General features: G+C 36.2%; 1 protein-coding gene across 1 annotated transcript; it reads left to right on the top strand.

The window, feature by feature from the left end:
- The first annotated feature begins 1946 nt into the window (after positions 1-1946).
- LOC149409733 (protein pegasus-like) lies at positions 1947-7981 on the top strand. The gene is made up of 3 exons (XM_089649529.1): positions 1947-2088; positions 5877-6032; positions 7529-7981. The coding sequence occupies exons 1-3, from the start codon at positions 2061-2063 to the stop codon at positions 7558-7560; spliced, it is 216 nt and encodes a 71-aa protein (XP_089505655.1). The 5' UTR covers positions 1947-2060; the 3' UTR covers positions 7561-7981.
- Positions 7982-13231: the final 5250 nt, after the last annotated feature.

Raw genomic sequence — 13231 nt, 5'->3', positions numbered from 1 at the left:
CAGATATTGAAACGCTTTTTCTATAAATTTATTGATCCTTTCTACAACTCACTTGCTGCAATTTTATAAACTATTGTACATAATGTTTTCTGTTTACTTTTTATAATAACTATAAACAAAAAAAACTTTTTCTACTTATATATATTATACTTAGGTACTTACTTGAAATATAGTAATCGTTTTTTACTACCCACACTCAGGCAGTGCCTTAGTGGGTTTTCATTTCTTGTGTATACAAATTGATATTATATATTATGTTATTATTTACTATCTATTAATATGTATAATATATATAAAGAAATGAAAATAAATAAATGAAAAAAAAAACAGAAAAATAGTGTGTCTAAGAGTGATGGGCGAATGAATATACCCCTCTCGCTGCGGTGCAAGGCGATGGTCGACAGACCAGTTGGAGAGGTCAAAGGGTCTCCCCAAACCATCTTCTCCCGATCTGGCACGCCACGCAGCTGGTGGGGAGGCTCATCCTGAACACACCTCACCCGATGAACCCGGGCACCCCTACTAAATCACCAAACGCAGTGAACCACTTGGGGTGATCTATAGCAGAGGTGTTGGTTATGTAATAAATTGTTCCCGGGGCGACGGTACCCAAACCCGCCTCTCAAATTGTATTGGGAAAATTGAGCCTGTATACATTGTAATTGTGTGTATTTTTTTTTTAAATGAACACTGCACAAGAGTAAAAAATGTTGTGAGGCTGAAGTTAGTGGGGAGGGGAAGGAGATGGGTTAGATGAAGATGGGAGAGTACCTGGCTATTCAGATCTGGTCAGCAAACACGGCCAAAGCCATTTCAAACAACGTTTCAGTTCTGAATGGTGGTCTTACTCCAAGGCGATACTGAGAGTATCTTCCACTTCAGGAACGTGCCGCAAGTATACTACATATAGCTAAATTAATACATTGAATTTTGAGAACCTTACACCTCGACTACGGAGGTAGTCAGTTCTTTAAATGATGTAACATTCAAAATTCAAAAAAACATTTATTGCACAAAAATACAGAATACAAAGGGTATAGCTTATAGGTTACATCCTATTTCTTCCAGCTAACCCAGCAAATACACATTATATTGACCGGTCAGTGGTTGAGTGGGCATAGCGCTTGGGTCTCACCCGAGCGTCACGTGTTCGATTCCTCGGCTGGCTAAGTCCTCCATCACAACACAAGCAACATTTTCGGCTTTCTGTGGTGGTAGTAGGAGATTTTCAAACATTGTTGGGTTATTCGTAACCCGGGAATGTTTGTCTTTCTTTAAAAAAAAATAAAAAATTTAAAAAAAAAAAATAAAATTAAAAAAAAAAAATAAAAAAAAAAATAAAAAAAAAAAAATAATAAAAAATTAAAAAAAAATAAAAAAAAAATTACATAACCCAACAATCGCATGTTAAAAAATGTATGTAAATAAAAAAATGAAAACAGAGGTATTTAATTTATGTAAGATATTCATTTAGGGTGTAGTGACATTTGTTAAAAAGAAATGTTTTTAGTGATGATTTAAATTTAAGTGTGTCGGTTATTTGTTTGATGCTACGTGGAAGGTTGTTATATACTTTAATGGCCATGTAGTGTGGTCCTTTTTGAAATATAGTTTTGCTTTTTTTTCCGTGAACCTTGTAGCGTGTTTATATGTTGAGTTTTTTGTGGGAACTTTTCTGGAGATGATCGAACTAACAGGCCTTCATTATATATATGTCCGTCACTGTCAGAAGTTTGAGATTTTTAAAAATTGGTCTATATGAATCCCGGTGATCAGAGTTTGTAATTTTTCGTAGGCACCTCTTTTGGATGATAAAAACATCTTTGGCGTTTGTTGAGTTAATTATTTTTATTATGTTTTTAATAAACATAATTTCGAAATCATTGTCACTTTTGTCGTAAGTATTGCGTCATCCACAAAATATTTTTTAATTAATGTTTATATAATTACAATTGCGCCTTATTATTTGACCGATAAGATGTCTATTTCAATCCAAGGAAAATAACTATATTCTAACCACAAATAATTATTTAGCTCAGTTCTAAAACTGTTGCTGTAAAATGAAGTTCTTTCTGCTTGTATCATTTGGTGAGTAGTAAATTTAAATAGTTTTAAAATACTCAGCTAAATAACTCGTATTTTGTTATTACCCCTGTTAGTCTGAATATACAACGATTAAACATGAATATGGAAGCACTATTTGGAATCCACATTATTGCAAGTATGAAAACATGATAGAATCGGTTAAAAAAAATACTTAGACTCTTATCTTTCAAATGTGGACTACATGACCATCTTAGATCATACGACGCACGTCGTGAATACTTTAAGATTAATACACTTAAAATAAGAAGGCAATTGACTGACCTGATATGTTTGCATAAAATTATCGACGGCCATCTTGACACCTCATTATGTCTTAGCAATATTGAAATAAATGTCCCCAATTCCCATTGTTTAAGACACCATAGCATTTTTCACCTAAATATTTTCAAAAATATATCGCCTGTTTTAGACCTCTGACCCAAATGTGTCGACTGTATAATAAGATTGAGTGTGCTGAAGTAAATATTTTCGTCAATAATTTATATGGATTCCGAAAAAAAATTCTGCTATTGTTAAAAAATATGTTGCACTGATTATATTATGTATTACTTGCGTCTCTTACTTTTCTGAAATATTTGTGTTTCATATGTATTTTTAATTTTTATTTGTATTTGTTTTATATTTTAATCTTTATTTAGGTATATGCAGAGGCGGATTTGCCCTTAGGTCTATGTAGACCCGGGCCTAGGGCGGCCAGATATTAGGGGCGGCCAATCGTGACAAAAAAGTCACAGATGATAACAAGAAATTACTTCCTAAGTACCTAAATATTCTACGTACGAAATAGCGATATGCAAGAGCGTGTTCACACACAGCACACAGCGCACGACAATCGACAATTATACAGTAATTGAACTAGCGAATTTAGCAAGCGTATTTTTTTACATTAATTCCACACAAGAGGCTTTGAGGAAAATATTTTCCCTCACGACCTATGTCATCTTAGGTGATGCTGTGTGGAGGGTTTTTTTAAGGAAGGGAAGGATAGGAAGTTCTGAAAAGGAAAATGTATGAGGGGTGGGTAGGAATCTGGGGATTTGTGTGTCCAGGAGTGACATACGTATGAATACATCCCTCCAACTGCGGTGCAAGGCGATGGGTCAAGATAGTCCGGCTGGAAAGGTCAAAAGGCCTCCCTCACCTAGTCTCTCTCGATCCGGCCCGCCACGCAGCAGGTGGGCAGACGTATCCGCCGCCAAGACCTGGACAAATCCCACCCCATGAACCATGAATGATAATGGCAGGAAAATTAAAACGGTTTTGACCCTAGGAACTTACTGAAAAGTTTGGATATTCCTGGTCAATATGATGGGTACTGAGAAAGGGGCGGCTACATGGTCTGGGGCCTTAGGGCCTAGGGCGGCCAAGACTGCAAATCCGCCTCTGGGTATATGAAAATTAATGTGTCCTATGGCTGAGTAGATTTTGGTAATTGTAGTTCCTATTTGTATATTAACTGAGTTTTTATAACTGGATTGTTCTCACGTAAGTGAGATCGTCTTTAAAAACCCAGTATAAATAAAAAAAATAAATCGGTAATCTCTAAATAATATAAAATAAAGTCGCTTGGTCTGTCTGTGTGTGCGCTTAGTTCTTCCAAACTACGCAACGGGTTTTGATAGGGTTTTCACTATCATTTAGAGAATTTTGTATTTGTATTTGTAAAGTTTGTATATATAACACATGCATATTATATTTATAGAAAGTAGAAAAAAGTCGATGTTTTGTAATCAAGTCGTAAAAAAATATTTTCGGGCACTTACATTGCTAACGCTGGCTAAACCTTATGAGATACATCAAAATAATGTTCATCGGAATTGTATATCTTAAGAGGAAGCTACAAGCCAAAAATGTGTATATTCTTGGTGGTGACCGGATAAATCATCACAATGATAATTCATCACATCTTTAAAAAGTTATATAAAGTCATGGAAAGTGATGAAACAAAAAGGTCTATAGAGGACAAACAAAGAAACATTCATTTTTATATATATAGATTAGCTGACTTGTACCCGACGTTCTCGGGAACTTCTAAATGGGTTGGGGTAAAGTTTTGAGGTTTTGATGCCTTTTTAAGATATAAAATTCCGTAGTACTCGTACATTATGTTAATGTATCTCATAAGGTTTAGCCAAACGTTAGCAATGTAAGCCCCCGAAAATATTTTTTGAAAGACTTGATTGCAAAACTATAATTATACTATACTTGCTATAATTATAATATGCATGTTTTTGTACATAAACCTTCCGGAAGAACATCTCTAAGTGATAGTGAAAATCCTATCAAAATCCGTTGCATAGTTTAGAAGAACTAAGCGCACAAACAAACAATCGTGGTTAGCTACATTGTTTTATACTATTTTATTAAAAATTAGAGATTTATATTGCTTAATCCAGTACCGTGGGTATCGCAACCATCCAACTAGATGGTTGCGATTTGCCTGGCTATTCAGATCTGGTCACTAAACATGGCAAAATCCTTTTTAACTGTAGTCATTTTAAGGCAATCATAATAAATTATATTAGACAGATAAAAAATTTCTCTTGTTTTTTGTTGTTGTGTGACATAATTTTTTTTTTCTAAAATTTAGAATTTTAAGTATAGAAATATTATATTGCGTGTGAGATTATAATAGAACCTAAGACATGTAATGGTACGTATACATTTGTGAACCCAAACGCGAACCGAGCCACGGATTCCGGGAAAGGAACAATGCAATTGCAAGCGGCGTTTCGTGCCATTTGCGGTTGCTTTCTCATAAGTTGAGGTTCGGCTTGCGTAGCATTAGACTCATATATTGATAACGTGATTTTCCTACATACTATATATTATTTTGTTCCAGAACCAGTATCCTCAAATACAAGAATATTTATAATTTCGTGTTATCTACCAAGATAACCTTTTATGATTATGGTATTTTTTTTAAAATGTACGGCTATATTTGACTAGGTATATATTTATGATTTAGTGATGTAAGTTTATTATATATTTTCCTATTGCTGGCAATTATTGGAAGCAATAAATGGACATAATTGTCCTATGTTCTGAATGCGAGAGCAATGGCTAACATTCTGGAGGAGGCCCACCACTTCCCGCGACGCTAATTTTTTTGATATAACGAGTCTACATTTAAAGTTTCAAAACAAGACCTTCAAGATGTCAATGCATACAATGTTATTTGCAGTGCTGCGTATTAGTAACTTGTTAGTAAGATCTATTCTCTTTGGTTAGTTTAACAGGTCATATGTACAAGGTATCAACAATAACAGGTAAAAATAATAATTTACAGCCACCTGCAAAAATGAAAAATTATGAGTCAAAAGAAAATGGTGAAATGTGCACCTCATTATGTGGTGGGGGGGGGGGGTGTCGTCACCCGCTCCCCGGCAGTCCTAGGGGGAGAAAGCAGGGCATTGGATAGGTTTCACTAGGATCAGGTTCCGCGTCCCTAAGCCAGGAAAGCGGTTGTGCCTCGGCGAAAGATGTTAGTTGGGGTTGGGAAGATCCCGAAGACCATGAGGACAAAGCGTCAATGGCTAACAGTCAATACCAAGGATTGTCCTAAATTTTTGGTGAAGATAATATCTAATGTCCTAATATCGTCTTTTTAGAGGGTTCCTGCTGAGAGCCGTAGTAGTCAGTGGCAATGATTGTCCTAAGTTCTGCACGCGGCACATGTTGTCTAATGACAACGTAGACTCATCCAGACAATTGTTCTCCAATTTCTGTGTGTCGTGTAGTAAGATTGACCTAATTTCGTTGTTTTCCAGTGTTCCTGCTGACAGCCGCAGCAGTCAGCGGCAATGACTGTCCAATGTTCTGCACGCGACACATGGCACCATTATGCGCCAAGGATAACATAGGTTCCATTAGACAGTTCTCCAACGAGTGCACCATGAAGATGGAAAACTGTCAGTTTGCGCAGAGTAAGGGATTTTTAAAAATAATATATTATACCTTTTTTTAGTAAATAATGTTGAGGTTGTCTCCTACAACGAAAATTCATATTATTTACGAAAGCTTGTGACATCACGATATATGCGCGGCAGTAAAGTAGCACTGCCATTCATATTATGAAGAATTGAACCGCGAGTGACGTCACGTGACACAATTGTATGTATTTTACCAATGTCAACTTTGAAAGCTCAGAACTTCGTAATTTTTGGAGATATCGTAAGCAAATTTTACAGTCGTTAATACCTCATTGCCACATATGGATGCTTATATTTTGACATTTTTTACATTTCAATGGGACACTTACTTCAATTATTGTTGTATTGAATGACATATATCTAAATTAGTTGTCATCAATTATGCATTCCATTTCCCTTTTTTATTTGACACTGGTAGTAGCTCCCCTGCATAAATAAACCACTTAGATCGATATCTTCGGGCTTTTGTATGAAACAAATTAGTCCTCTATTTAACCATAGATATGCCAACATATAGACATTACAATTCTCATTCGGAGCCACTTATTAGCCTAAAATATGGTAAAATATTACCTCACGACAAGAAAATGAAAAATTCAGTTGTACATTAAGCGTGTTATTTCAGTAAGACACAAAATTATAGATACAGGATAAATCATTAATGAATAAGGTAGAACGATGGAATTCTTGACGTTGCATGATGTAATCACGATCCAGTACAGCCTCTCAATACACAAACTCCTGGCAGGAACACAGATACTGTCTGAATAATAAAATAGATTCATTTCTGCAGTGAAGTTAAATTAATCCTATTACAAATTAGCAAATAAGGAACAAAACAAAGAGAAATTCTCACCTATTTATAAACACATTTCTATTTTGTGTTCGAGATGTCAAGATTAAAGTTAGCAACCCCTAATTTCATAACGAGAGTCTCAAACTGACGGACATCTCAACAATATTGGATAAACAATTTATTGAAATACGTCAAAGCTACACGACAACGCCGTAGTTCGATATCAAAATATGAAACAACCATAAATGTTCCACTCAGCCAGCACTCATCTTTCAACAGTTTATTCCATAGACTTTCAGAGTTTTTCATTGGTGGATATAGTTAGGCAACAATATGACGTCACAATATTCATGATTCCAATTTTCGATCCGAGTTATACCTCCTGTTCCCCTGCAAGACAGGGGCGGTCTTGTGAGGCGTCACACAGTTATCTATTTATTTTTTATTTCCTTATTTGAATTTGAATAAAATATATTGTTTATAATTAAGTACCTACTTAAAAATCTGAAACATGCTTTTTGGACCACTGTTCACAGAACTACTTGTTATAAAATCGTTATGGATGGTCCAATCCATCATTCTTTAACACCATTAGCTTTTACAGACGTATTTTAATCTTTTCAACGAAGGTGACTTTTTGTCACTTTTTTAATCATTGAATTATAATTGAAGTTTTTTTCTTTGTTTGTTTCAGGTTTTAAAAAGGTCCACGATGGAAACTGTTAAGTTGTCTACGTGCAGCGACCTCCTTGCAGAAAATTCTGTGGCAACAACTCGTGTAAATAAATGTATTAGTTTTATTAAAATACAAATAACTTTTTTACATCACTTTATTATGTACAACCTCTGCATGTTTCGTGAACGAAGTTCACCTCGTCAGGAGTAAGTATACACTGATGAGGTGAACTTCGTTCACGAAACATGAAAACGTTGTACATAATTAAGTTATTTTAACAAAGTTATTTGTGTTTTAATAAAATAAATAATGCCATAACTAAGTGATAAGCTTTCAGAAGAATTTTTCTTCGAAAAATTAAATGTATAAGTGTATAGGTACCTATTAGAGTTAGTAAAAAATATTTTCATAGATTTGCCTATTTTAAAGACAGAAAAATAAATATATGAAATCAATGAACAACATTATTCCATTGCTTTTTTTTAAACTGTTTCTCTTAGCGGTTAAGATTTTGACTTCTAGTCGTAAACAGCAACACTGCAATATAAATATTTTAATATTTCTACAACGACCTTAATGTGATTTTTGTTACAAAAACAGCGCTAAAAAATCATAAAAATATTATTATTAGCAAATTATCGTCCCGTTTCTGTGTACGCACAACGAACGACACGATACAAAGAGCGCTGACGAGTCTAAATACACATACATTCTCAAATACTGTGAAACGCGTAAACACACTGTGGTGTGGAAGCGATCTGCAAGCCGTATTCAAGAATGGCAGAACGCCGATCTTTCTGCGCATGCGCACTTCGACCCGCAAGCCAATATCTTCGTCAACTTTATACGATATTAATGACAGCATCCAAAGTGCAAAAACCTTCTTTAATGCTCATATGTATAATGCACAGAATCGTATACTCTATTACTAATCTATTGAATTGTATGCGCGCGCTTCTTTTACAGTTTGCTTTGAGCTTGGATACTTCGCCAACACGTTTTAAATGATAATATTGAATTGTGTGGTTGTATAATTGAATCATTGTGTCTCGGCCATTTGCAGAAAAAAACCTTATTCTGGATACTGGAAATATTGAGTTATGGAGTTTAATGGATTTATGGAGATAAATTTAGACGGTACCTAATTGTATCTTGTTCGTGGGCCAGCGTCTAGATGTGCATATTTGATATCAAGTACGTAGTAAGTACGAGTATAAACATTTGATGTCCAACATCTCTTCTACAAAAAGTCACCGACCACCGAACGTAGCGAACCACATAAGGCAGATGTGTTGGTTATACAGGGTTTTCCAATAAGAGGTGTTACTTTGATATTCAATCGTAAAAGATCAATGGTTTCGTTGCTTGTGTGGCACGTAGCGCCGTCTTGTTGAAAGTAAACGTTGTCTAGATCAATACCATCAAATTCCGGCCATAAAAAATCATTAATCATCTCTCGATAGCGCAATCCATTCACCGTAACTGCTCACTTGCTCCAGCCTCATTTTCGAAAAGTAAGATCCAATAACTCCGCCGGACCATAAACTGCACCAAACAGTGCGACCAAACGTTGAGGGGGTTGAAGTCACCGAGGTGGAAATAAGCCTCATAACTCAAGATGATTTGCATTTGATTCACTCAAGTGAATTTTAGTAATTTCAAAAAATGGAACGATACACGATTCAACATTGAAGCGTGTATCGTTCCATTTTTATTAATGGCGTAGTTTCTACTTGTCAAATATAAAAAAAATGACAGCTTCAAAAGTAACATCTACCGAAATAGCAGGCTATTCAAAATAACACCTTTTATTGGAAAATCCTGTACAATAAATGATTCCCTGGCGGCTGTACCTACATCCCAATTGATAAATATAAAGGTTAGGTTTGATTGGAGGGTAGTAACGTTTTTTTGAATAATGTGTCACATAACAGGAAAGTACCCTTTTTAATATCAAATTAAACTTTTATTGGTTTTGAAATAATAAGTTCATTAATATCAGTTTCTTATGGACTAGATTAAAAATTTAATCTAAGAAAGGTTATTAATTGTATTATTATTTCATCATTGAAGACACATATTTAATCAAGAACGACCCTCAATCGAAAAATGAGAAAAATCATAAAATGATTCGGTCGCATCTAGGATTTGAACCCAGGACCTTAGCCTTGCCGGGGCATTGCTCTACCACTGAGCTAATTCGCCCTATTCCCATACTGCACCATACTTCAACTAAGAGCCGCCGAAATTATCTTCATTTTCTTAACTCAACTGTCAGAACAAACGGAAAATAAATGACAATTATTTAACATTGAATATTTTTAATTTGTGGAATATATTTTGTGTTTTTTATTACTTATTTTTGTTTGCACCACTCGTAAGGGCAAGGCAGCGCATGTGATTGCACAAAATTGCATTGTCCTCGATGTTTGTAGTAGTACGCTGTAAAAGAAGAAAAATGTTTTATAATAATTGGTGCAATTCATTCAGTTCAATTCATTAGCTCTATACAGGAGACCTTGAGGAAAATAATTTCCATCAGGGACTATGCCGTCTCTGTGAGGGTTTTTAAGGAAAGGAGATGAAGATCTCGGAAGGAAAACGCTTTAAGGGGTTGGTATTAATCTGTGTGTGCCTAGTAGGTGGGCAGACGTATCCGTATCAGCCGCTAAGACCTAGACAAACCTCACCCTGGCACCCCTGCTATGTCACCAAACGTAGTGAACCACTTGGTGTGACTTATGGCAGAGGTGTTGGTTCTCCAATAAATGGTTCCCGGGGCGGCAGTACCTATGCCCGCCTCCTGAATTCAAGTTTTTTTGAACAATGTTGCGGAAACATTTACTGTCACAGGCAAAACGGATGGAAGGATTATCACAAGAGGTGGTTTACCGCAGCTCTCCACGGAACGCAGAACTGCGTGAAGAGGAGGAAACTTATCTACCAGGAAAATTGCGGTGGGTGTCACAATCTTCAGCGATCAGTTATACGGCAATCAGCAAAAACGGTATACGGATAAATCACGCGAGCATTCAGGCCATAGGATCATTGTATTTGCATTGCATTTCACATATAAGGAATCCTGTTTCCCACGTATGGAACTCATGGAGGATTCTGTAACGGTAAAGGTTTTTTCATCGGAAGTTCCTATTTGTTTGGGTACCCCGTTGGAAGAGTCCACCGAGGTGGCATCAACTCTCCTCTCCGCTTCCCTTTGGTTTCCTGAAAGCCTCTTGACGGAAGAGTCTACTGAAATTGTCTCAGCTCTCCTCTCTGCTTCTCTTTGGTTCCTAAAGGCCCCACGATGGAAGAGTCCACCAAGGTTTCAGCTCTCCTCCCCTCTCCTTTATGGTTCCCGAAGGCCCCAAGTAGGAAGAGTCCACCGAGGTTGTCTCAGCTCTTCTCTCTAGACCCCCTTGGTTTCACATTATTTTTGTAATCTGTCATACGTCAAGTTGTACGCACAAATTCCATATCACTGACCGATGGATGTCATCTGGAACATCGATAATCTATACGCGCTGTGCGTGAAATATTGATAATTTTACTGAAATATCTCTCGCGTTCATCAATGCCTCTTTCTTTATAATATAAGTCAATAAATCTATGTTGTGTCTGAAGACACACTACATTTTAGTCACAGTTTGCATATGGACAATTTTAGCAGTTGCAGGGGATAGCTGACAATATTTTTAGTGCACCACCAATTTTTCTGAGTGCTAGCCGCCATTGGCCAGGCAACGTCTAAACAAAAAATATACTCACTTGGTTCATCAGAGCATTTGTTGTACCAACGCATGGAGCAGCGATTTTTGAATGTCCTGTGATAACCTGCATCATTGATGGCACAGAACGGTGCGTAAACATCCACGCAATAGCTTCCGCAGACGGTATTGAACTCCAGGAATCTCGTGGAGAAGAGTTTATCTCCGGCTGCGGCAGCTGTTTCACCTTCTGCCACCTTCTCATTGGAGTTTACTGAGTCGCCTTCCGCTACTCTTTCGTTGTTCTCAGTGGATTCATCTTGTGGGAGCATCTGTACTGTGGTTATTTGTAGAAACAGGAAACCTTTAGGAAAAACAGAGATTTTTAAGGAACTCATTCGACCGAGTATTAGACAAGGTGTAGAAAACATTTATTAAAAGCAAAATGGAACATGGAAGAAAGATCAGAAGAATGGCTTTTTACATTTTGTTGGTTTGCACGGAGCAAATTAGTCGTCCAGCAAGTTTGTCTCAACGCACAATATACTAGGTTTGTGATGATCAATTTTCAAACATGAATTTGATACACAATCTTTTAAGCGGGACCTCTCGCAAACTCTATCATTAACAATTTAATCATCTATATTTCGATACCCATTGACCAAATTAATCATTTTAATTCAATGAAATTATTGGATTTAAGTGACTCATCTTGCAGAAGAACTACGACCGTTTGGGTATTTCATTCAAATTACTAATGGCTTAATGGATGCACTTGACTTAACTAAACTAATAACGTTCCGAGTATCAAATCGTAACAAGAGACTTCCTGAGTTGTTCTTTGTTCATTAATCTGAAACCAACTATTTTATTAATTTCCCTGTCGAAACGCTACATTAACTTGGAATTAAATTCAGTTCCGTTGATATTTTCTTAGGAAAAGTATGTTAAATCCCTCGGCTGGCTAAGTCCTCCAACATTTTCGGCTTACTGTGATGGTAAAAGGAGATTTTCAAATACTGTAAGGTTATTAGTGACCTGGGAATATTTGTCTTCCTTTAAAAAAAATACTATTTGAAATAATAATTTGCCGGATATCGAGGCGGCTTATAAGAAAGGAAACAATTCAGAACAGAGGCATGAGATCTATGTTGTGCTCTAGCAGATATACTAGGATAAAAATTATGCAACGCCAACGCAATCTTCTAAGTTTTTAGTTTATAGTGCCATTGTATTTACTCGTGGGCTTATCTCTACATCTTGTAATGCGATGCCTTTTAAGGCTTGGTATTGTCCGATAAAATTCGTGTCTCAACTGCTTCCAACCATCTGGAGCCAGTGAGACTATGGCATTCCCAATTGTGGTATGTTGGGAAGCTAAAGGTAGTGCGGGGGAATGAGATTGGGAAGAGAAAGATGGGGGAGTACTTCGCTATTCGGATCTGGTCTCCAAACATGGCTAAACCATTTCAAGCATTTTTTTTTCAATTCTGAATGGTGGTTTTACACCAGGGCGATAATGAGAGTACTTTCACTGTGGAAAGTTTCGCAAGTATACTATATATTATTTTAACTGAATAAATTTTGAAATAACTCAAATTTATTAATTAAAAATTTACTTGCACACGAAAAAATGGCAGAAATATGCATTAATGACGAAAATAGACTCCAATAAAAGCGCTAAAATGCAAATGAGAATTATACGATGTCCAATTATATAAAGTAAATAATCTCTTGTGAGAATTAATTTATTTGATTCTAAGATCAAGAATTATATCGTGGTAGTTAAAACGTTGGTACGGTGTTGATTGCTTTTTGTTTATATTAACTAGCTAGCTAGCAAAACCTGTACAGTACACACAGCTTCTGAGAGGTTAAATTGACTCAGGCTTCCATGGAGCTGATCACTTAGATGTCCACGTGTGTGTACGTGATTGCCACTTAAAGTTGACTGAATGCAATGTTATCGACTACGAGTCTGTTTGCAAAGTTTCAGCTTGATCGGATAACGGGAAGT

The sequence above is a fragment of the Hesperophylax consimilis genome, chromosome 30 (assembly GCF_061612785.1).
Source record: "Hesperophylax consimilis isolate HC1 chromosome 30, BYU_Hcon_1.0, whole genome shotgun sequence".
NCBI lineage: Eukaryota > Metazoa > Arthropoda > Insecta > Trichoptera > Limnephilidae > Hesperophylax > Hesperophylax consimilis.
This window is presented reverse-complemented; position numbering and strand designations above follow the sequence as displayed.

Coding starts and splice junctions, on each gene's coding strand:
- LOC149409733 (XM_089649529.1), top strand. CDS start 2,061: ATGAAGTTCTTTCTGCTTGTATCATTTG. Junction 2,089..5,876: donor CTTTCTGCTTGTATCATTTG/GTGAGTAGTAAA, acceptor GTTGTTTTCCAG/TGTTCCTGCTGACAGCCGCA. Junction 6,033..7,528: donor AAACTGTCAGTTTGCGCAGA/GTAAGGGATTTT, acceptor TGTTTGTTTCAG/GTTTTAAAAAGGTCCACGAT.